The 25,206-nt window shown below is 46.3% G+C and overlaps 1 protein-coding gene and 3 long non-coding RNA genes across 7 annotated transcripts in view; 2 read left to right on the top strand and 2 right to left on the bottom strand.

Moving 5' to 3' along the window:
• MXD4 (MAX dimerization protein 4) overlaps positions 1–17,359 on the bottom strand; it is a 38,355-nt gene extending 20,996 nt beyond the window's left edge. Inside the window, exons 1-3 of one of the 3 annotated variants that reach the window (XM_069856461.1) lie at positions 17,206–17,359; positions 16,652–16,751; positions 7,068–7,097 (exon numbers count right to left, since the gene is read on the bottom strand). In XM_069856461.1, coding sequence (XP_069712562.1) covers positions 7,068–7,097; positions 16,652–16,751; positions 17,206–17,269 — 194 coding nt within the window. In that variant the 5' untranslated portion in view covers positions 17,270–17,359. Of the gene's footprint in view, positions 1–7,067; positions 7,098–16,651; positions 16,821–17,205 lie in introns of all 3 variants that reach the window. The other 2 variants (XM_069856462.1, XM_069856460.1) reach the window with 2 other exon arrangements.
• Positions 17,360–18,197: 838 nt separating this feature from the next.
• LOC138719619 (uncharacterized) lies at positions 18,198–20,178 on the top strand. Its single transcript, XR_011337250.1, has 3 exons — positions 18,198–18,387; positions 18,779–19,110; positions 19,994–20,178. It is a non-coding gene; the product is annotated as an uncharacterized lncRNA (long non-coding RNA).
• A 657-nt stretch (positions 20,179–20,835) lies between these two features.
• LOC138720323 (uncharacterized) overlaps positions 20,836–25,206 on the top strand; it is a 43,298-nt gene continuing 38,927 nt past the window's right edge. Inside the window, exon 1 of one of the 2 annotated variants that reach the window (XR_011337394.1) lies at positions 20,836–21,597. This is a non-coding gene — a long non-coding RNA (uncharacterized lncRNA). Of the gene's footprint in view, positions 21,598–21,704; positions 21,748–25,206 lie in introns of those variants that run through there. The other variant, XR_011337393.1, reaches the window with a different exon arrangement.
• LOC138720320 (uncharacterized) lies at positions 22,515–24,437 on the bottom strand. The gene is made up of 3 exons (XR_011337387.1): positions 24,172–24,437; positions 23,929–24,056; positions 22,515–22,851 (listed from the first exon to the last, which is right to left on the bottom strand). It is a non-coding gene; the product is annotated as an uncharacterized lncRNA (long non-coding RNA).

The raw sequence follows: 25,206 nt of genomic DNA, 5'->3' as shown, positions 1-25,206 counted from the left end.
ATTCAGCCAAGGATTCCCATCACATTATGTAAGACTCATTTCAAAGGCCAGCTTCTTAAAACCCATTAGCTGCCTAAATACCTTTAAAAAAAAAAAAATGAACTTCCAGCTTCCTTGCCTAAATGTAGCTCAGCAAGCTTAAAAGGAAAATATTTTTTTTAAATACCTAATTCAACAAATCTTTTTTCCTCCAGTCAAGAGTGCAGCCACCACCAGGCATCTCTTTCCCTGTTTGCACAGAATCAGCACCCAGTCTGGCCTAGCTATCTCCATTTTCTACAAGACCGGCCCACTCTTTCTTTATGCCGAGAGCACAAACCACCTTTCACATAGTGCTTTAAAGGCCGACACACAATGGATGTATATTTGGAAAGAGGGATGAACAAATTCAAGTGGAAAAAACGCACGTGCTTGTTTTCTCGCCCATCTGCTCTCTGCAGGCTGCTCGGCTGGCCAGGGAGCACATGGCTTTCTGGAGGCCAGACCCAGGACTACACTTAGGCTCTGCAGTTCCAACCTGACTTCAGCAGGAAAAAAGACATTACCATTTAGTCAAGACTGCACTTTATTCCATTTTTCATTACTGAATAAAAGCTTTGTCCAAAGCACAAGGGTATGTACATCTCTGACATTTGGACTATAACTTCCTGAGCAGATTAACTTCCAAGCTTCATCTGCTTAATATGACCCTCCTTTCCAAACCAGCAGTCTAGGTGGGAAGACGCTTCTGTTGGGAGTGCATAATGAGATGAGCACACTGAAAAGACAGCAGCTCAGTACATGCACATTTAGAAGAAGCTATTGCAGCACAAGTACAGGAGAAGCCACAGATCTATACATTTGCTGACTGACTAGAGGTGGGGAAAAGGTGAGAAAAGCACAGCATTTCAGTACAAAGCTTTAAGCCTTCTAATTTAATTCCACGGACTCAGACTAAGAAACATGGGGCATTTCGACAAAAGCATAGGATTAAGTTTGCAGTCTGTGGGTCCAGTTCTTTACAGACTTTGCTAAACAAGCTCCATAAAAGAACTTATTACAGCAATTTAAGACACAAAGGCCACCATATACTTTGCTCCTCTGTTGGAAACCTGAGGTTAAATTACAGGTAAGAGGGGACTTGGGGTGAGACTCAGCCTTGCATCATTCACCTCAGTGCCACAGCTGGCGTCCTCAGATGGGCAGTCACAGCACGGGGGGTAGAGCTGACACCTAAACCATGGCAGCCGCCTTCTCACAAAGGCCAGTCAGTCTCTTAAGACATTACCTTGCTTAAGCGGTGCAAAGGTATCTTTATTGCAATTCACTGGAACTGCAGCAAACCACTTCATACCAACCAGATGGTGTAAACAGTTCCTCACTTGACGAGAAAACCAGAAGAAACAGATATAGTAAAGATGTTAAGTTCTGCTAGTTAAGACGCAGTGGTTCCCACCACTAATGTAGCAGCTGGATGGTTTACATATTATCTGGACACATCCCAGAAATGGCAGCAGTTTTTATAGACCCATTAAAACAATGAGAGCTGTAGCAGGTCAGCAAGACCCATCCAGCACAGCACTCAGGCAATAGTGGCCAAACCTGCAAGTTTAAGAGCAATACTCAACCAACAGAGAAGTGAACCGTACCGGTCTATACTGTAAATTAATACTGTATCTCAAAGAGGCGATCCCACCCCCTCCCAGTGCTGGCAGCAGGGTGTGCCTGGGACAACATGCTAAATCAGGAACACAAACTGGCTAAAGAAGCGAGCTTCTCCTCTCCCTCCTGTGCCAGCAGGAAGCAGCACCCAGAAGCCAAGATGTGCAGCTGGGCTGGGTTAAACTCCTGATGGAAGCACAGCAGCGAGACACATACTGGTGACTCCTCCCTCAAAGTACTCCACCCCCAGCACCAGTCCTGGGTTTTACTTGGCTAGTGATGCCACCGCAGTTGTTCAACGTCACGGATCAATGCAGTTATATCTTTATGCTGCAGAACACTACTAACTGCAATGGTAATTTGTGATTTGGAAAAGGCAGCCCATAATAAAAATAAACATTAAGCATTGTTTTGGTATGCTATTAATTCAATGACCTTTCAGTTCTGTTTCAGAACTTCCAAGCTTATCAGCAACTGGCAATTATGTGCTTTTCATTAACCCTGCAACTCAGTAACATGAAGAACCACAGAGAGAATTTCAAGACACTGTACTCTCTCAGCTTACGTAATCTTTAAACTCTAAGTAACTTAGGTGAGTGAAATTAATGTACCAATGAATGCTCCTGGCATCTGCATTTCTTTCATGAGAAAACTGACTATTGATTAGGACTAATCTTCAGAAGTACCAACTCTACCTACTTCAACACCGAATGGTGTACGTCATAATGCTCCCATCAAAATATCTATTTTTCATCACAACTTACATTTATGGACAGATATCTACTTCATATACATGACAACGTAATGTATAACAACCCTTTTCTGGCAAGATTTTAGGTTTAAGGACTCCACAAAGCACTACCCAAACCTCAAGGCAGCAATACCTTCTGTGTGCATGGGTACACTTTCATTCTCCCCCAATCAGCACTGTAAACAATGCATACATTAGGCTTCTTAGGGAAGAAGGAAAGGTTTGTTTTCTTTTGCAAGTCACTATGTCTTGTGTATTCCCCATTGTGATCTTGCACTTTTGAAAATTCAGAGTTGTCCTACTCCACTGATCCCGGTCACCTCCAGAGCAGCATCAGCTCACTAGAGTACAAACCAGCGAGCCTCGAACAAGAGAACTGCTCCCTGTCCCACCCAGTGATTGTCCTGAACACTTGTGCACTTCTTGTTCTTGGAACGACTTCCACAAAAAAGGAGGGAAAAGCCCCTAGAGCACACCTCTCCCAGCAGCAAAGCCTGGTTTTCACCTCCACCCAACTCAGCTTGCCAGCTTTTGTCAAACCTACGCCTGGGGACCTGGGATGGGATCTGTCAATTCCTCCAAGCAGAAGAGCCCTTACAAGTCATACACTTCTACTGCTGAGCGCTGCCATGCTCAAGATTGCTGGTCCGTCCTGCCCAAAGACATTAATCAGCCCCCTCTTCTACTTATACTCTCACTGCTTGCCAGGAGTTTATTATTTTACAGAATGCAGGCTGCATAACTTTGCTGCTGGTCCACTCCTTTCCCCTTTTTGATTAAAAATCCCAAGAAGACCCCACAGAAAATAGAACAAATGGTTTGACAGAGGCAGGAGATACGCGCCTGCCTAGATCAAGCCATACCATGGTCACCCAGCCCAGGCGCTTGTTCAGCTCACACAGTGCCAGTTTGGGGACAGCAGCATACAGCTTGACAATTTTGAGGCCCGCTTTTATCACTTTCCTCACTAATTCTTACAACCTGTTATTTAAAATAATTTCATTTTACAAGCTATTTTCAAAACCTTCCCCGCAGAAAGAACAGGATCTTGAACTCCTGCAAGCAGAGCTCCTCGGGGCTAGGCAGGAGTCAAATGCCTTTGTCACCGAAGAAGCCCTGATAGGTTGGTCCCAGTGTGCCTCATCATCTCCGTCTGCTTCTGACAAGAAAAGCTGGAGCCCAGCAGGGAGGTGCAGCTTCCTCCCGCAGCCCTGCGAAACTGGGGGGACAAGCCCACACGTGAATAGCAGAGGGCAGATGACTCACTGCCTTCAGAAAGCAGCGAGAAGATCTCAGCACCATCTTCAGGGGGACAGACCTTGAGTTTTACACTGTAATGTAGAACTAGTATAAATTGATGCAGATAAATGAGATCATACTGTGTCTTTTTAAGAACCTTGAGTGTCTCATGGATTCTTGTTTCGTTTTCACACTATGAAAGCTGAATTCCTCTGTACAGCTGTCAGGTTCAGGCGATTTAAAAATTGCCTTGCAAAAAGTCACTATTACCAATGTACTTGAAATTTAGATTGCTGAGTGAAAGCCTACAGATATATAGCTCTGGCTGGAAACAATAGCAAAAATTATACACATGAATATGCCCATATATTTTTCTCATTAGGAACTGGTTATGTCCAAGTGCCATTCTGATTGACCTGCCTGTAATTATTAAAATATCTTCTAGAACTTAATCTGTCCCTAGGACAGAAGATTTCCTGCCTTCCTGCTTCTTATTTAGGGGGTTTCCTGTTTCATGGCTCTGAGCTGCAAACCTTAGTCACATAGGACCAAACCAGAACTGCCATTACAGGGAGGAGTCCTCAGAGTCTCATTGTAAAGAATGCACACTGAAGGTCTGAGCAGGGTATTGCAGGGACACTTAAAGTGGAGAAAAAGGATTTTTGTGTATGAGCTGTTGACAAACACTTTGCCATAACAGTAGTCTGAATGCTGTCATATGAGAGTTTTTGTTGGAATTATGTCTCTGCTTCCATTTGTCTTCCTCTGAGCATCTCCTCAAGAGCGAACAGAAAGGAGATCCAGCAGTAGAAAATGCAAATTAAGGTAGTGGTGCCAAACGGCTGAGTCTGTGCACACAGAGAGACCAACCACTGCCATTCCCACTGACATCAACACCAGAGATAAAACTTCTTACATGCAGCATCAATGCAGAATCTGCACAGCACTGTGTACCACCACACTTCTACTGTGGCTTTCCACTTAGCGGCAGCTCTGGCCACCCTCATCCAGGACACAAAGGCCCTGTAAATGAGGAAGCCATTTCCCTGTCCTCCAGCACTCCGTCCAGCCCACAGACACCACGTGAGGGACTGGGCGAGGAGGAGGATATGAGCAGCCATCTCCTCTCTTCCTCCTTGACGTGCTCCTGTGAGATAACCAAGTGTGTCTCTGCCAGAAGCATCATGGCAGTGGTGAGTCGAAGGCACTGGTCCTGGAAAGGATACACCTCCAAAATCAACATCCAGTGCTTCACATCCAGCAGGGCAGGGCTGCCTGGGGGAAAATGATGGGCTGCAAGGACCAGCTGCTACAGGGACACACTATGGCTGTGAATCTTCCATTAAACTTTGCAAGATGCTTGGTAGATTTTAATGCAATTTTAGTAAAACGGAGTGGAAAACAGTAGGATTGGTATTAGAAATTCATACACCCACGGTGCTGGAGGAGGGGGGATGTTTAAAAAAAAAAACATTAAAATTACCGGAGTCCTTTGCACTAACATGTTAGGTAACTAGAATTGTGCACACCACATCTGCTTTTGTGACCACCCATTTGCACATATGAGGATCTTGCACTAATTCAGAGGTTTTCACCAGGAATAACAAAAATGTGGCTTCAAATACAGAGTAACAGTAGGAGGTGCAGCAAGCAGCAGCAGTCACAAATACTGGTTGTATAACCACAAGACATACCTTGCAGTTTACCTATTTTGACCTTGAAATGGCAGACAAAGAAAAGGTAGGAAGGTAAATACTATGTGGTCCAGCTACTACAAAGATACAACACGGAACTGAAAGTGAGAAGAGAGACTGAACAATTAATAGATCCTTCGTCTGCCCCTGCATCTGCTGCAGATGCTGCTGTGCCTCATTTACGGTGCTGCTTAAACATGTTAAGGCAGAGCAAAGAGAAGAAGAGGCAACCCCATGCTCGGTTTACAAAAATAACTGGAAAGAAAAAAGAAGGAATGTGCAGTTTGGAAGAGAAGTCAGTAATGATGGAGCAGGGAAAAAGGAAGAAATGGAACAGAGTGTCTAGAAAGAGGATGGGAAAAAATGAGAGTTAGAAACAAGCACAGTTGGGACCAAAGATTTTTTTTCTTTTAAAGAAGTGTGACCATAGGACAGAATTTTGCATGACGTTATTTTCCTAAAGACTCTGTCAGCAGAATTTCTGCCAGCTGATTTCGCTGCTTTAGCCCATGCCCTGCATTCTGAAGCCTAGGCTTGCATTTGTGAGGTTGAGGCTTCCCCAGTTCCTCTCATCTCTAGGAAGACCACGTGGCTATTAGGGAGGGCTATAGTTTACTCATAGTACAATTAAACTACAGGAAAGCATGTAGGCATGCAAGGGAAGTGATGGTCTAGCTGCTACATAGCTGCGGCCACAGAACCACACAAAAAAAAGTCCCCAGTGAGTTCAATCTTATGCCATCAACCACGTTTCATGTATCTAGAAGCATACAAAGAAGTTTAAGTTATATTCACACACCCATCTCTGGCTTTCTTTGCATGCATGAAACCTGAAAGACCACAAGCTACATGAAAAAAACAACAAAAAACTACCCGAATGAGAGTTTGTCCCACTGCCCAGCTGATAAGTGAAAGGCAGGGATCCTGCAGTGAGGGTGCACGGAACCAGCCCAGCTGCGGAACCGAAAGCCAGCACGAAGACGGGCACCTTTTGCGCTCTCCAGCTCTCTGTGTGCCCCTTCAGAGCAGCGTGCCCCGGGAGACTTCTTACAGCTACAAAGCCCATCTGCAAACTAACTCTGGCAAGATACAATAGATGGTAAACACTGCCTGCAAAACCGTGCAAACATGAGTTCTGTAAAAATGGGGTCTTCGGGGTCTAATGAGTGTCCTTGGTAAGTAAGTACAGCTTTTCCCAGCACTGGATACAGAGAACCAAGGCGGCAGTTTGGGAGTTGCTCATCTCTATCCCCCACACAGCTCTTTGTACAGGACACGTACCAGCAAGGAAGCAGACAGAGGGGAAAGATGTATCTGTAGGTACTTACATGCAAGATGAAAATTAACAGCACATTAGGCATACTTTAAAAAAAAAAAATAGAATAACCCTGTGTGACATATTGGTCCCTGAAAATCATCCACCTTAATCACAAAATACTTTGGTTGTATTCAAAGTATTCAACACCTCTAGCAAACTGTTGCTGCTACCAGATTGTTAGTAACAGCACCGTTAACTGGCTACAGCGTTAATCAGTCCAAAGCTAATTATCAGAGGTGTTTCAAAAATAGCATATCAAACAACAGGAAAAAAAGCCAAATAATCTTGTACCTTTCAGTAGATACCCCCCAACCTGATAAACTATTCAGTGCAGAATCAAAACAATTTCAACAAAATATTCTTCAATAAGTGTGGCAATTCTAACATCATCCATACATTAATTTGCTTTTTTCTCAAGACTTACCTATGTTTTTCTAGTTCATTGTGTGATGACCTATCAAAAAAGAGAAAAGAAATATTAGATAAAAGGATAAATACCAGGATGTATAACATTTAAAAGCCAGTGCCTGCATAAGTTGCAAAAGAGCTCTCCAAAACATGCCTTTATATGGATTATGAAACAGATTCACTGTTAAATTGGTTCACTTTTACATCTCTTACATACTTCAAGGTATCAACTTAATTTCCATGAGTAAACTGTAGGTTTAGGGAGGAATTGTAATAAATTTGCATTTATTAGTGTTCAGTAGATTCAGAGACAGAATTGGGTGTAAAAAAAAATGAGCAGGTTAGTAATAAAAACAGCCCACAAGACTTTTATCTGTGAAGAAAAATTATGAGGGGGCAGAAAGTGTTAGAAGATCTAAATGGTAACAGGTAAGAGCAAAAAGCACCCAAAAAGGCAGCTTTCAAGCCCACAGAGAAGCAGAAAGAAAAATCAGCAGCTAACCACTGCTGTTGTTGCTGACATCTTATTGGCAAAAAAAGAGGAATCCTCTTAATTCTTCCGAGTCTACAAACAGGGATAAAAAACCCCCAAACCACAGTCCCTGAACTGACCGCATCAGTGCGCTGTTCTCTTCCAGTCTACTAGGATTCAAGACTGGTTTTTTCCCCCCCAACTGATGCCTCAGGTTTTCAGCCATTAGAAGGCAGCTCTAACTTCTTGGAGGATTATTTTTTTTAACCAATTCAGCTGGAAATACTAATTTTATTTATTTATACAGCTCAGATTAGAAACATTCCGAAAATGAAGTTATTGTCGCCACTTCAAAACCAGCAACTTCCCAGACCTTTAGTTTTGTCCAACTAAAAACATTTCCAGTACTTAAGGATCAAAAGATACAAAGGCGGTGGCAGCTTTTATGGCTGGCAGATTACGTCAAAGCCGCTCTCCTACAACGTGCTGTAACCCCTGCCTGCATCGGGGCACGACGTGCTGACCGAGACGGCTTTGTGAGGCGTAAGTGCCCAGTCCATCGAGTGAGCAGAGGCATCCCAGGGTGAGAAATCCCCCAGCACAAACGCATGACCAGCAAAAGCAAGCTGTCCTGCCTTTCCCCGCACACGCGCATGCAGCTGGATGCTGCAGCATACCTAGGTGTTACTGATGATGAAAACATCTCTCCCGCTTTAGAGAGGGAGGAAAAAGAAAGCAAAGCTCATGCAAAGAAATAACCAACAAACAAATCCACAAGCAATTTCTATCAGCCCAGTGCAGCTCTGGCAAGGAGTTAAGTGAACGGCCCCTCTACAGGTAGAGGAAAACTCAAACGTGTACAAGGTTCAGCACTGAGGTTAATCCATTTTTACTGGAAAGTATCCCAGTATTGTTACCAAGACATCAGCCTGTCAACCATTACCTGCTATCTCTTTCTGAAGAGCCTATTAATTTAATTTTCTTTAACTTGTTGCATCAAGTGTCCACTATCGGGTTTCCAATGTGCCATATAAGTGCTCCTGACCCACATTCAGCAAGACTGGAAGCCTTTTACACATATTCAGTGCTACATTAATAGGTCAAAGTGGGCCAGGTTTGCTGTGATTTACCAGCTTTACCATTTGACCATAATAAGGGAATATTGTTTTTATTTTCTACTCCTACACACAGAGAGATATCTCAAGCCTTTTTCTCCATGAAAAGTGACAAGTACTATGCCAAAGCCACCCACATTTATGAAACCACACAGAAAATCTAAGTTCAGGAGGCACCATTCTCCCCAAACACTCCCAACAGGCCTGTCAAAAGCACAAAGATGGGGGACTCTGGGAGAGAGGAAACACAAGCTGGCCTAGATTCAGCCCTACGGCATGACCTCCTTGACATCTTGGCAATTACACACCAGATGAACATGATCACCATACTGAGCAGATTCTGACCCGCTTGCTGTAGTGGAGCTCGTGCTGGTGAGCACACATGGGGACCACTGCACAGAATCACAGAATCACTAGGTTGGCAAAGACCTCCAGGATCATGGAGTCCAACCATTTCTATCAATCACTAAACCATGCCCCTCAGCACCTCATCCACCTGTCTTTTAACCACCTCCAGGGATGGCGACTCAACCACCTCCTTGGGCTGCCTGTTCCAGTGCCCAATGACCCTTTCTGATGTCCAAGAAATTCAGCCTGCACAGAGTAGCCTGCTGGGTTAACAGAGGATGCAATGAGTACCTGGAAACCCTTCTGCATGAAGCAAACTTGCAAGGCAGCTCTGGCTCACAGGGGGTGATCCTGGTGCTCGCCTGGGATACATCCTGCCAGACCAACTCTAGAGGGGCACAGCCGCCTGCTCTGGTTAGGCCAGCTACCAAACAGAGCAGCAGCAAACGTGTACCTCTTTGCACAGCCTTTTGGGATGCAAAAGCTTAATCGATATGTGCAAACACAGGAACCAGCCACACATTTCAGGAGATGCAGGGAGGCTTCCTAATGCCCCTCTCTGGAGACCAAAACTAAGAGTTTTCACATTTACCTGAGAGTTGCTCCATCTACAGAATGGGCTGAATAACCTATTACAGGCATGATAGTTTATTTTTCTGTTGGGTTTGTTTTCAGAAGAGATGAACCCTAAGTTTTGTTTATTCTCTCCTTAACCACCTATAGCACAGTATATTGCAAAAATATCCAGCTCTTTCTGTTCTTCATGCATCTTGAAGTGAGGAAAAAAAACATAGGATCTGGTCTGCATATAAACCAGTACCCCAAGCACTGCCTCTGTTCCAAAATGGAGTCTTTTACTACTTCAGTAAAAGATAAGTTGTAGGCCAGGACTAAGAAGATATACAGATACATATATTTCTATCAATGAGATAGATGAATGTCTATGGTTTTCAGACAGTCTGTGGAGCCCTTCAAAAGCAGCAGCAAGAAAAGGACTTGTGGTTTTTAGCTTAAGTTCAGCATACTTCGTTCTGTACCTCCAGGCAAAACCTGGGGGAGTTGGAGGTAGCAGTGATGAAGGAAAGGCATCAGTAAAAGGTTCAGATAAAAATAAAAAGGAAAATCCAATAATACAAAAACATCAGCAAAATCACAGATTCAGAAGATCAGCAATGCTGCTGCTGAGACAGCCCTAAAATCCCTTTAGCAATGCCGAGCAGTTCACCAACTACGAAACAGCAGTGAATAAATTGTCAGAAGAAGATTTGGAAGATGGGGAGGAGCCATGTAAAATGCAGATGTTAGTTTGCAAGATGCTGTGCCACTTCCAATAGGTGTCTCCAAATTGTCCCCTTCCACCACTATTGCTCCCCCAAACAAGACTTGAGCATTTAATTGATGCAATGTTCTGCAGACACATCTAAACACTTAGGACAGGTGCTAACTGAGATAAGACTACAACAAGAAAGAGAAGCCCGCTGAAGTCCACTTTCTGCCAGTTCATGGGTGAGCCAGCAGGAATTGTCCACACGCAGACAGGGCTGAGAGTTCATTGCACACACAGTGCACAACCCGTCTCGTTATTAAGACACCTTCCCCTATCCCCTCCATCCATTTGCCTCACTGGACAGTTCATCTTGTTAAAAAGAAACCAGCACAGCTCCTGACAAAAGCAGGGATGTATCAGCAACACTGCAGAAGTTTCTTCCTGAATGCTAACAGGAGCCAGTTCCATGCTGCGAGTCATTGATACGCTACTAGTTACCAATGCATGTTAAAGCACTACGGGGAGCAAAGCAGGTGAGTTAACTCAGTGCTTAAAGCCCTGCCAAACACATTGCTTGTTCCAGGGCTTTCCAGTGCAGGCAGCAAGGGCGTTGCAAAACCTGCATGCAGGGGACAGCCCCACCTGAGGTCATGCTGTGCTTCGAGCACCACGTGTGAATTACATTGCCTGCATTTCACCTTTTGTCCAGGCCAAAACAGTAAGGACAAAGCATTAAGTTTTACAAGGTGCTACACATTAAGTGTCTGTATCCAATTCTCACTCCCAAGTGCACCAGTGTGTAAGACGAGGCAGCTCATACACCTGTAGTTTCATCTGGTGTATGCTACCCAGCTTTTCACTGGGAAGATCCCAATTTGTTTCCAGGGAATTCCCTGTCCACACATATAACCTGCCATGGGATGCACCTGAAAATATCAGAGCCCACACCAGAGATCAGGAGTGGTGCAACACTAAACTTGAGCATAAGCACGTATTGTGCCCCGTACTCACTCCTTCTGGATTGCTGGGGTATTTTTTCCATGTGTTTTAAACTGGACACATAGCTTACAATCTGTCAAAGAAACAGCCTGTATGGAATTAACCCACTAGAAAGGACTGTTGTATTCTCCTCGTAGCAAAATTTAACCAGCCCTGTAGATTGCAGCTGAGATCTGGGAACTGGGCATACTGGCACAGCCTTGATGCAGAACTCTGGCTCCAGCACCTCGTTCACGTTTGTGCTCCCACACGACTGCGGCAGCAAGGTCCAAACACATTTCTGATATGGTGGCAATTTGTTTTCCTCAATTGCACAAACACTGCACCTCCCAGGCACCACAGACCTGCTGCCGTTCCTCCAGGGTGACGGCCCGGTTGGTGAGATCTATTATGCTGGGACTAAAAAGCAAGATTTTTAAAAACAAGCCTGGTGATACCAATTGTTCTCCCTCTGCTGCCAGCTTTAGGAAAGCAAACCCAGAGAGATCAACGAAATTCAGAAAGCCAGGCAAAAAGAAAAAGCAGAGAAGCCCTGTCTGCACAGCCTGGTTTGCAGTGTTTTATTTTCAGCCTCCCGCCAAAAAGGAAAAAATAAAAAAAGAAATGGAAAAAAAAATAAAAATCAGGCTCTGATCCCAAGCTGCTTTGAGTGGGCACAGAATAACATGTGCCGAGAGGATGGGGCTCGTTCTGCAGGCCACAGGTTGACCCTCACCATGAGCCAAGATCAACAGAGGAATTCGGACATTATGCTCTGTTTTGATTTGAAACACCAAATGCAGCTTTCATCCTTTCCTAGATATAACCCTTCACCTGAACACGGAGCAATGTAGAAGTCTATTTATATGACACATGAGCAAAAATACTAACTAATAGATACACAGAAGACGCATTTATAAACTGGCATTTATTTTGCTCTCCCCCTTCAATAAAGCAGCTTCTAAATTAAGAGGCCAAATACACTGCAGCACCGATTCTTTTCTCTGCAAGTAAATTTAACTGTGACCTCAGTAGCCTGGCATCTAACACTAAGATTTTAGTTTCCCTTTTACCTTATTTCTGATGCTTTTGGGGCAGAGCAGCTGCCTGAGCTCCCCTATGCATGGGCAGACACACACTGCACACCCACACGGAGCTCAAGCCACCCCACACTGCGCAAGTGTCACTGCAGTCCGGGCAGGAGAAATACCCAGTTATCTGCAGCCTAACATGTTTTCCTATCGAAGCGCCTTGTCGTGTGAGCAAGCGTCACCAAATTTCAGATTTGCCTCATACTCCTCCTCGGCACATCACACACGTGTTACCCATCCATTTCCTTGGATCAAACGGCAAGCTTGGGGGAAATTTTGAGTATTTGTTATTAAGATTTCCAAGGCACAACTGCACTAAATCCAGCTGTTTGCTTTATGTCTTGTCTTCAATTCCAACTGCACGTTAACAAGAATTATTAGACTGCATGGCATTGCTTTACGACCAGCCACTGCTCTGTGAAGAGGAGATGTTTATTATACCACGGTCAAGTAACTGATAAGCATTAGCGTAACAAGATGATGTGACCTAGGTTTACCTCCCCCCACAAGACAATCTTGTGCCTTTCTTCCACCTACCATCCTCCTTGCAAAACAAGAATCCAGTTTCATTTGTCAGAGGATTTTGGTCAAAATTACTGGAGGGGAACAAGTCTGAATCTCAGCCGAGGACATGGTACAAACGGCAAAACGAAAAGAGAAAGAAAACAAAGCAGTTTGGTTTGCATGACATGGGAGAGGGCCTATCTCCCATGGAAAGGGAACTGAAGGAGAAGAAAATACATAAAATTTTAAGGTGGAAGTGAAAAAGAAATGGCTAAGAATTGTGTTTGGTTGCTACCAATAACCCTGAGAATATTATTTAGCAACAAACTGCTAATGACCACTTTCAGTTTTGATCCAAAGCTAACAGTGGGGAAAGCAAAAACGTTAAATTCTGTGGTAGACAGAATGCTTACAGATTTTGTTTAATTAAATACAATTGTGCTGATATTTTTCCCTTAATGAATCCAAACCTGTCAAGATTACTTCTCACTTAATTGCAGTGGACAGGCCAACAAGCTTTTAGCCCAGACCTGAGTACCCTGCCCAAAGGGTGGGTAACCTTCCTCCTGCTTCTCGTCCTGCGGATCTGGGCCTCACCAGCCTTCAATAAGAGGATGGAGATCTCCAGACACGATTTGTCACACGAATATTCCCACCACCTTGGCAGAGGAAGGAGGCGTCCATCGGTGCCCTCGCTGAACAGCAGGGCAGCCGCGATCCATCCCTGCGCAGTCCTGCAGCCCACACACCTGTACTACACGGGACACGCTTTTTCCTCTCCACAAGCAGGCAACATGGGGGAGAGAACACAGAACAAAGGGTACAGCACAGTAGGCTTCCTCACATTTGACAGTTTTTCTCCTCCTCCTATCTTTTTTGATTTTCCAAGAAAGAGGAGGAAGATGTTTTTCATGCTTTTAGAGATGTATAGCTCATAACGCATGAAAAAAATATATACACATATATATACACCACTTTTTAATCTGATCGGATGCTGCAAGCAGCAGGATGCAAAAATAGATAACGAAAACAACAACAAAGCCCCTGCAGCTCTGAAATGTGCAGTTATCTGCTCCTTTCCTACTCCTCCAACCTTAAGCATATGCTTTTACACGTAATAAGACCACTCCAATAATAAGGCATTAATTTCAAACACGTACACAATCATGCTGGCGTGCATCTGATGCTTCAAACCCAGTGCCTCTGGAGAATGGTTCCAGTGGAACATATGGACAAACACTTTGCCTGGTGGTTCACATCACCCACGACCACTCCAGATCCTCTGAACTTTGGCCAGCCCTCTGTTAATCTTTGAGTCGCCTAGGAAGATTTAACTGCATTATCAAAAATTCAGACTGCAGTCTGGGGCTCGGACCCTATAGCCTATAAGCTCCAAATAATAACAGAACAGTGACGCTAGTGTACTTCATGCATCTTAGGCTGGATGTTGAAAGGTAAGGATAATTTCTTCTCCTCAAATCTAAGCTCAGAGGCAGACATGAGCAGCGATTGCTAGATATGGGGACAGAGCAGGATGCCGTAGGTAAAACACAGGTGCCCTGTTGCTGCCCCTCCGTCCCCAAAATAGCAGGGAGCTGCATCAGAGCAATGTGCCTCCATTTCCCATGCCAGTGAGCAAGCCCAGTGTCCACGCTGAATGAGGCAAACCACTGTGGATGGGTGGTGGCCAGCCTTGAAACCATCTCTCCACAAGCACTATCCTGTCCCGTAACACAAACAACTCACCCCTGATCACTGCAGCTAGGAGCAAAGAAAGTATAAGTAAACGCATCGGTGACGTAATGCAGGATGGCATTTTTGAAGGTTGCCACTGCTACACAGTGAGAATCAGAGCAAATGACCTAACAGGTAAATATAAAGTACAGGCAGAAAAAATGCAAGAAGCCAACTGCAAGCAGACTTGTATGCCTCGGCTTTAATAACGCTAGCAAATCTGTAACCAGAAGTCTTTTAATTCTGCTGTATTTGATAGATTACAAATCCTCTCCTAAAAACTCCTGAAAGCAGCTTACAGTTCAGACAAATAACTATTTTGCAGCGGATGACAAGAGACCTAAGAACAGAAACGACAGAATAATAGCTCTGTAAGTAACACAGATTTCTTGAATGCAAGAGACAGAAAAGAAGAAACCCGTACAGTTCAATGAGCAGTAGACAGCTGGAAATCCTACGAGACCCGACTAGGTTAACTGTGATTTTTTTTTAAAGGCAACAAGAAGAAAATAATTAAAAATCTTCAGGAACAAAGTGTCTCGGGAAACAAGACACGCCTCCCACCCCGAAGACTTTTTTTTTTTAAAATGAACTGGTGTCTTCTCTGTGCTCCAAGATGAGACAAAGAACTCAACTAAAACCAAAAAACATAGAAGCACTGCAAATAATACCCCCCAAAATGGTTGCCTTGCTCAGAGCAGTGGCACGGGGGAACAATTTGCTCCCCCTCAGTTATCAACAAGGCACACTGCTCACCCGCAGCAGGCACAAGCAGGGTGCTCACGAGCTTGTGTTTTTTATCATGGAGGGAGCATGTCAGCTTTTGATTTCACACCTCCAGTGCCCCAAGAGCCGCTGGCCAACCGCCTCATGCCTCCCTAGTGCCAGCAGACCCAGCTGCCATGCGGGACACCTGCCTGAGGAGCAAAAGCAAAGTGGACCCACCAAGACTCGCAGCTCGTTTGGAAAACAAGTCACATGCAAGCCAAGTTCATCTTAGGGTATTCTGCAGGAGCCACCATCCAGCAGGTTGGGGAGGGCATCACCACTCTGGGGTCAAGCAGGCCCAGGTGGACATTGACTTCTTCAGAGCACTCCTGGAAGAGCAAAGCAGAGCAGGCAGAGCACAGGACTGGAGGAGCAGCCCTGGAAGAGCGAGGCAGAGCACAGGACTGGAGGAGCAGCCCTGGAAGAGCGAGGCAGAGCACAGGACTGGAGGAGCAGCCCTGGAAGAGCGAGGCAGAGCACAGGACTGGAGGAGCTCCCAGGCAGGGGCCGGCACTGTCCCTGTAAGACAGCCTCCTGCACGTACACAGCCGCTGCTCGAGCAGCAAACAAAGCTGCAGAGAGCCTGCGCACAGCAGTCCTCGGCTCATGCCATCGCAGCACAGGTAGCGGCTGCGGGGAAAACAACAAAACCACCACCGACCGCGACAAAAAGGCGGACGATAATCACCATCAGGAACGACCGAGCCCCGCACTTTGACGGGTCCGCACGCAGCGGGCCGGGAGGGCGGGGCAGCGGAGGCCCCAGAGAGGTCAAGTTCACTCCAGCACCTTCTCACTTCATCCCTACAGGAGAAGTTCAAGTGCACGGGGGGGTCTCCCCACCAGCACCGCGCACACCGAGAGCCCGAGCCGTGCTGCCACCGGAGGCTGCATCTGCTCCGGCTGCCACCGGGGAGGCGGCCGGTTCGCTGCCTCTGGTTTATAAATAAACGCTTTGGGGGGGGTGGAGTTGGAAGGGGGGGGATGGAAATTAGTGCCATGCAAAGAGAAGTCTGGGTGGCGATTAGGGTGTTAAGATCTGCAGTAAAAGCCTCTGTGGGTGAGCGCAGAGCAGAGGGAGCGATGAGGGCGGATGGTTTGGAAGTGCAGTGAGTACTAAGGAGATGGTGTACGCGTGGCAGTGTTTATATGAGAGATCAAAACAGAGCCAAGCCCATCCAGGGAAAAAAATGGCGACTACCGGGATGGGGCAAACTAAGACACTGGATTAGTTATTATTTTTAATAAATGTATGCCCTGCACATAGGCTAGACACATCGGAAAAGCTGCCGATTCATTGTGAAAAAGCGGTGCGTCTGTTACCTGTTATTCTGGGATTTTCTGGCCATGGCGCCTGCCTTTGTTTTCTTTCTGGAATAGTCACTATCGAAGGGTAACACTGATGCATAGCCATGTTCTGCTTCTAGGGACAAAGTCAGCATTAGTGGCAATATATTTTTTCCATGCATTTTTTTCCTCCTTTGCTGGAACGCTAGGGTAAAGAACAGAATTTTTTCCGGTTGATTTGTTGGGATTTTATTCCGGCATCTCTTAAAGAAGCGAGACGAAAAATTTAACAACTCGGTAAAGCAAAAAAAAAAGAAAAGAAAAGGGGTAGGGAGTGGGGGGGGGGGGGTAAAAAAAAAAATTTTAAAGTGCCGAAAGGGGGAGGATTGTTTGGAAAAGGAGGCTCCGGGGCAGCCCCTCGTGGGGACGGGGGAGGGGAGCGCTGCCACACGGTTCCCGGCTGCCACACGCGGGGCAGCGTCCCCGGGCAGCCAAAATAACCCGGTTTTTTCTGTCTTTTTTGGTTTTTTTGGTTCAAGGGAAGGTGAAACCGGAGCGCGCCGCGCCTCCCCCAGCGGCAAGCCCGGTACCTCGGTCTCTCCTCTCCAAGTACTCGGCCGCTTCCAGGAGGATTAGCAGGGAGTTCAACTCCATGGCCGCCGCGCAGAGCCGAGCCGAGCCCACCGCGTCCACGCGCGGCCCCGCCGAGCCCCCGGTTATAAGGCACCTCTCTCAACCTACATTTGACACGGGCCGACGGGCGGGCAGCTCGGCCAATGGGAGCTCGCGGCGGGGCGAGGGGGCGGGGCTTCCCGCGGCCCGCCGGCCAATGGGCGCCCGCGCCGCGCCCCGCCCCGCTGTTGACAGCTCGGCGCCGCCCGCTCCCATTGGCTGGCCGCTATGGTAACAATGGAGAAGCCGAAGCTTAGCAACAGCACGTGGTGGCCCGGCCCCCGGCGCCCGCCGATTGGGCGGCGCGGGGCGTGGGAAGCGGGCGGCGGGCGCCGATTGGCGCGCGCGGCGATATGCAAATGAGGGAGGGGAAGGAGGCGGGAGGCGGGGCGGCCGCTCGCGGGCAGCCAATGGGAGGGCGGGGGGCGCGGCGTTGCTGGGAGGAAGAGGGGCGGGGCCTCCGGGAGGCCCCGCCCACCGCGCAATCGCCCCCGCCCACTTCCGCCTCGCCCCTCCCACTTCCCCCTTCGGCCCGCAGCGAAGGCGGGGAGCGCTTTCCGTGGGGGAAACCTGCTGCCGCCCAGGGCTCTGCTGCGACCCGGCCCGGCCTGCTGTGACCACCACCCCCCAGCCGGGGCACCTCCGCACGCACGCCGCTGCTGGCCGGGGTCAAATCGAGCCCCGGCTCCTTGCTGGGCCTGGTGCCCCTGCCCGCCCGCCCGCCCCGAGGAGGGGGAGGCCCGGCCCACACTGAGGAGAGACATGAAACTCCGCCCCCTCCGCGAAGGCCCCGCCCCCATGGCGAGATGTGCGGCCCCGCCCCTGAGGGAAGGGAGCCCCTCCCCTCAGGGTGCGCTGCGCATGCGCGGGGCGGCCCGGCTGCCCCGGAAGCGGGGAGGCTGCCCCGGAAGCGGCGCGGGCGGACGGGTGGAGCGGCGGGCTGAGGGGTTCTGGTAGCCGCGGTGCTGCCCTGTCGCTCCGCAGGGCCTCGCACCTCTTGTCCCCTCGGCGTCGGGCAGTGTCCCCACAACGGTTTTCTCCGTGCATAGGAGCGCGCTGCTCGCTCCAGGCCATGGCGGGGGACGAGAGTGGGGCTCAGGGTGCGTGGTGGCCTTAGAGAGCCCTGCCAGGGGGGCGGAGCAGCAGGCCGTGAGGGGAGGCGCCTTCATAGAATCATGGAATGTCCTGAGTTGGGAGGGACCCATAAGGACCATCGAGTCCAACTCCTGTCATTGCACAGGACAACCTCAGGACACACACCATGTGTCTGAGGGCGTTATCCAAACGGTGCTTGAATGTTGTCAGGCTCGGTGCCAGGGCTGCTTCCCTGGGGATCCTGTTCCGGTGCTCCACTACTTTATGTGTGAAGAACTTATTCATCTCCAACCTAAACCTCCCCTTGGGGCCTCTTATTGGTCACCAGAGAGGAGAGATCAGTGCCTGCTCCCCTTCCTTCTCACTACAATGAAGTCTCCCCTTGGTTTCCTCCAGGCTGAACAGACCAAGTGTCTTCAACCGCTCCTCACATGGCTTCCCTTCTTAAGCCCTTCACCGATTCTGTGGCTTTCCTCTGGATGCTGTCCAGTAGCTTTATAACTTTTATACTACGACACCCAAAACTGCACACACTACTCCAGGTGGGGCCACATCAGTGTGGAGTAGCACCCAGTAGCATTGAGGGTGGAAAACAACCTCCTTGAGATCCCAGCAAATGGAGGGGCCCTGGGTGTCACCAGCCTGTTTGGGTTAGGCCCTCGTGAATCTCCAAGCAAGAAATGAGCTCTTGGTGTGCCAACCGTGGAATTTCTCCGTGCCACCAGCGTGTGAGTGGTTTCTTAAATCTCTCAGATTCCAATTCTGTTTCTCCTTATCATCAGGGCTATTAGTCAGAAGAATGTTAATATATGACTACAACCAAAGGAAAAGCCTTCTGCCCCCATAGTGGAAAATGTAGCAAGAAATGAGTTGGAATGGAAAAGGTGATACAAATGGGATGTCAGAGATGCTGTGAAAATGCATCTGGTTCATGCATTCGTGACCACTTACAGTGTTCAGGCAAGAGAGGAGGATAGCAGTACTGTAAAAACATGCACAGAGATTTAAAATAATTACGAAACTCTACACAATAGTCTAACCTGCTGAAAAAAGAAACAGTGGAAAGCTCTCAGAAAGGCAGCCAGAGTTGCTGCCAGCTTTCCAGCCCTTGCCAGCATATTCATCTGCCTTTCGTCATCTGGATACACAGAAGCCATCTACCAGAATAGACTGGCTTCTGGTGTACAGGCTGAACAGGAAGAAGCTCAGCACCTTCCCTGTCCACACCATCCTATTTGTGCTGCTAACTTTGCATCCTTATCTCAGATAGCTGCCGCACAGCTGTCGCCTAAAACTGGTTGGTTTTGACACAAGCAAGGCATTTTAAAATAGGCAAATTCTAAGCTGTGCTGTGATCACATGTTGCTACATCTTCAGGCCAAAAGTGCTGAAGCCTGTAATCAGTCCTCCTGCAGAACAGCACTCATATGCACAAGTGGTCCCATTGATTTTAATTGAACTATTTGAGTAAGAGCTGTTCAGCACATAGGAGGGGTGCAAAATACCGTCCTGTGTGTTTATTCCTTGACAAAAGATGTCGGCTACAGTTTCCTTTGAAGAGGACAATAGCAATTCAGGTTAAAATAAGGATTGTGCTTTCTGTATTTACAGGATTGTGGTAAAACTACGTCACACCGGATAATTCAAGCGTAATGTGGCTCTTGAAGACTGCTGAAATACAGATCACATTTTACTGCCACTTGGTCCGGGCATCAGGGATAAGACAAAATACAAGGCTGTAAAATAAGCAGAATTGTGACTGTAATTTAATAAAATTTTATATCTGCTTGGAAAAAGTCTGAAGTTCATGAATTACAAGGCAGAAAAGAATTTACTGCATGGATTGCAACAGTGAAAAAAAAATGCTATAACGTTTTCCATTTGCTGCTTGAACTGTTGAAACTCTGCTGCATGTGAGACAGTCCAGTTTTCACTGTAAACCCGTTGCAGTTTATGGCAAATTTGCTGTTGGTTTATTTGGAAGTAGGTTTAGACACAATTTGACATTGGTTTCTGTTACGAAATAGCATGAAACCATATATGCATAGGTCTTTGTTGTCCACGCAGGAAAGAAAGTTCCCTTTGCCTGACCATGTGCATAGGGCATGTAGTAAAGAAAATGCAAAGATGCACAGATAATGCATCGTTGTTCTCTAATGTAGTCACAATGTTCTGCCTCAAATTGTCAGGGACTCAAAACCAGCAACTTAACCTGTCCTGTGGTACACACCACCAGACTCAATGTGATTTCACTCTCTGCTTTTTAAATGTAGACAGAAGTATTTTGAAGATGGTTGATTTAAGGTGGTCAAGCACAATTTCACATTGATACTGGCACTTTCTGGGGCCCTGTGCTTCCACCCTTCACTGCATGGAAGGGGCGCTTTGGGAAGGAAGGGACCATGGAAGCCAACTAGAATATGTGCCTGAGTAAGTGTTGTGTTGTGCTGTTAAGGACTGCAAAATAGGGACCAGTGCAGTCACAAGAAACAGCTGATTTCTTTTCTCAGTGGCTCTCGGCTTCAGGAGTCATAGACTGTATTCCTCTGCTTGAATTATAAGTGTGTGTGTATTCGCTGCCCCCACCCCAGAGCCCCTGCTGATGAAATCCAGAGTAAAACCCCGTGCATTTGGGAAGGATGGTGTATGGGTTGGCTCATACCAAAGAAGTGCTGACACACATTTAATGGTAATTGTGTTGAAGGAGCTTTCTGTGGAGTATGCGACAATGTATAAGAGAGTACCGAGTAATTTTACCAAGATTATTTCTCCTAGAGTGAATTCAACTGAGTCCTCAGGAGGCACCATAAAACTTCTTAAACACCTAGAATGAATCCTAGAATGGATGCGATTTTATTTGTGCCAGTAAACCAGGACTAGCTTTGGTGGTGTCAGCGTAGGTGCAAAGGTGTGAAATGGGTGTGAAAGAAGCTCAACCAAATTACTTTAAGAACTGAAGGACAGATACACATGTGCTCCAAGGCTTTGCAGATTTGCGTCTCTAAATATCTTTTTTCCATTTGTATGAGCAAGCAGCAGGAACAGCTGAGGGCTAAAGAAACAGCTGGCCTTTGGTGATAAGGGGTAGCTGTCACTTTATGATGAAGTTTGAAAAACTTTATATTTAGAAGCAGAAGGGAGAGCCATCAGCTGCCACACCCAAAAACCTGGAGTGTTTGCTGTTTCTTCACTGCCTGCACTTTGCGATTGGAGTGGTAGTATTATCTATATTTTCAAATGTTACAACACCTTTTTTTTTTCCCCAAAATCCACCCTGTGGTGTGACATGGATGTGAGAATAGTGACATTGGAACTGCTGCCTGCCCTGAGCTGTGAGGAGGGCAGAGCTCTGCACTTGAGGATTGGTAATTCAAGGAACTTAACTCACTATTCCCCACATACAGCCTTAAAGAAATAATTGGGCCTTCCATGCTTTTCAGATTTGGCTCATTGCAGCTACTGCATGTTTCTTTCTTCCATCTGTTTTAAATTCCATACTGTGTCTTACCCCTATGTGAAGAAATAGCCTGCTTCACTGTGCCTTGGAGTCCTGCCCTCTGTTTCCTTGGGTGTTGCAAGGCTAAGCTAATTAGCAAAGAGTTAGTTGTCTTCCTGCAGAGGAGGGGAGCTGCACACAGAGCTGGCACTGACAAGTTTCAGCTCCTTGTCTCACCATCTCAAATACCATTTAATTTCTCATCTCCTCTGTGATTCAGAACACCAGAAAGTAGAAGAGAAAGAACTTTCAGTAGTATCAGTTTTGTCAGTGCCCAAGTTCAATTTGAGACACGTTGCCTACCTTTGTCCTGCCAAATAAAGCAGGGCCAAAGACCATGTTCCATCCCTCATCTCAATGGCAGATGTCACTGCAGCCCTGTGTCTCCTCTGGGTTGCTGCTGGTACACATGTGGCTTTTTATCATTACTTCATTTTATTTGTGGTTTGCTTTTAGTTTGGGGAGGGTTTTTTAAATTCAAAGTGCCTGAAGATACGTGGCAGCCCATCAGAGAGCTGCTTTCAGAGCTTAAAGCTGAGATGACTTGACTTGAAGTTGTGTGAGATGTTTGGGTTCATGAGTTGCTACTACAGCGTTGAGGGACTGTAGTGTGAAGGAGTCACGGCTGCGCAGTCTCGCTCAATGGGCCTTCTGGACTGGTCCTTGACCTGCCACACCCCTTGAACTGTATCCAGGTGTAGGCTTGGAAAGTAGCTTGGTCCAAGGACCAGGACAACAAATGAACAATATAGATACTGTAGTGTCCCATGGACCTGAGTGATTTGCATGCATTTGAGTTGGTGGGCTCTGTATGATGCTTGCTAGCCCAGCTTGCCGCTTGCTCCTGACCAGTTGTTTGCTGCATTGTTTGTATCACTGGTTTTCCCAAAACAATTCAATTTCTTCTGGTTTTGTTTGGGATTTAACAAGGGTTCATGAAATGCTATGGAACAGGCATGCTTGAAAGTCAAATCTGAAAAAAAAAGTATTTCAAAGTGAATGCCAGTCCCTCGTAACATTCATTTCTTGTTAATTGCTGTATTATGAAAAGCATTTGTATCTTAGCCTCCTTGAGAGTTTGGCTGCAGGAGCATTGAGTGCCCCTCTCTGCCAGCACTGTCCGAGCAGCGAGATGTGCCGTACCCCGCCGCCAGGCCCTGCAGCCATTTCTGTGATCAGGCATGAAATTATTCTTAACTGATTGAAGTGAGGCCTAGATTGGAAAGCTTGAGAGATGCTGATTTACCCCATCATACTGCTCTGCCTCAACTCTATTCCACCTAAATCATGCCTGACAATTTTGGATAGCATTGTCCTAAAAACCTTCACTGATGCTGCTACATTCAAAGCACTTCACAAAAAGCAGTGACATCACTGATTTCATTTTAAAAGACATAAAAGAAATGAGACACACGCAAAACAACTGGCCAGTGTCACTCAGCAAAGGCAGGGGAAGAGCTGGGCAGATGACTCGATGTCCCCAGTCTGGCGTGTTCAGCATTATGATACACTGCCAAGGAAGGATTTGTTGTCTGATTTCAGATCAGAATCTCAGACATAACCTGGCCTTATGACATTCCCTTGACATAGAAAAGGGGTCTTGTGAACATTTGCATTGTATTAAGCTTCCACAGAATATATAGACTAGTGCAGCGCAACGAGGCTTTGAAGAAACTGTGTCTCAGACTCACTTTGTGTTAGAGTGCTTTTGAGGGGCACGGGCATGTGCTTGAGGTCACTGCTTGAATGAGCTGATAAATTAAACATTTCTCCTTTATCCAACAAAATTTGCAGTAAGATCTTCTCGTTAGGTAGATTTAAGCATATCATATAGCACTACAACCATATTCTACCTTGCTGTGATCATCTTCTAAGCTGCCTTCATGCTTAGCACCACTGTTGCAATCCAGGACAGAGAGAGAAGCAAACAGAACGTCCACTTTAAGAGGGCAGGGAAGCAACTGTGGGCTTTCTGAATAAGATCAGCCAGTAGTAACACAGTCTCAATGGCATCTGTCTTCTGAACATTAAAAAAATAACATTTTCTTACCTGAGATACCTGGTTCCCCTGTATCTGTGAATCACATCTGCTGAGTTTACAGGAAGAAGCTCCGACAAATTTGTATTGCTCTTTGGTCTGAAAATCCACCTAGATATGGAAGAATGAGTTCATGTGTCCTATGGTGACCAACAAAGCAGTTAACGGCCATTAGTTCATAGAATATTTATTACAGATGAGGAACCAAGGAAGGAGAAAGTTGCATTTTCAAATTTAAGCATGGAGATTGCTCACCTTGGTGCTTGGACAACCAAAATCAGATGAGTTTTAAGCTGGATGAATCAGATTTTGAGATGAGAAAGAAATTAGAGGTGGACTTCTGATGTCTTTTCATACAGTTGTTCTCCAGGAGCCAAGCTATGTGCATACATATATGGAAGAACAAATTTTTGTTTATCGAAGAGTGTGTATCTATAATATATCTACAGGCCTGCAGTAAGTATGCAAGCCAATCATTGAGTTCTATGCCTTGTAGGGAAATACTAGTGCCTAATGTGGCTGATCCAGCCATAGGATTCCTTCACTTACTTCTGTTAGCTACGATGAATCCAATTTAATGTGTCATGGAAAGATCATAGGTGCATTCCATATTGTACATAATAATAGCACTCTGCATTTCTATACCATGTTGCCCTCATGCATTTTGGACTGCTCAGTCAAGATTTGCCAGTTCAGGCTCTTAATAGATATTAATAATTAGGTAAATAAAGTGCTGCTCAGCTGAATGAGGGAGGAATCAGTATTGATCCTGAACCTTATACTGCTGATATAGTTGAGCCAGTATTATCGTGGAAGAGAAAAGAGAACTCCTACATCAATGCACACATTTTAGAGAAGATCAAAACAGCCCAGGTGGTAAATAACCTGGACAGTTGCCTGCAGGACCTAAAATTAGAGATCAGCACAAAGACTTGGCAGGTGAATAGTCAGCAGATGCTGTCTTATCTCTCTATTTGCTTTGGAAGATTGGGTCTGCCTGAAAACATGTTAAAATCAATTTGTATCTTCTCCTTTATTTCGATAGGCTATGCACCAGGCTCTCATCAGTTGTGGGCCTAATTAAATGATTGCAAGCTAATTACTCCTATGGAGAAAGAAGACTGGCTGTTAAATGACAACTCTGTAGGAACTGTGTCTGTGAAGTATGGTTTAGAATAAAAAATTATGGACTTGATTTCACCCTGGCTGACATAATCTCGTATTCCACATAAAGCAAGTACAACTTCCCACACTCATTTGTTGGTCTAAGTAAGGAAACCGTGTGAAGAG

The sequence above is a fragment of the Phaenicophaeus curvirostris genome, chromosome 4, assembly GCF_032191515.1.
Source record: "Phaenicophaeus curvirostris isolate KB17595 chromosome 4, BPBGC_Pcur_1.0, whole genome shotgun sequence".
Lineage (NCBI taxonomy): Eukaryota > Metazoa > Chordata > Aves > Cuculiformes > Cuculidae > Phaenicophaeus > Phaenicophaeus curvirostris.
Note: the sequence above shows the minus strand (reverse complement) of the source record. Positions and strands in the feature narration are given on the sequence as shown.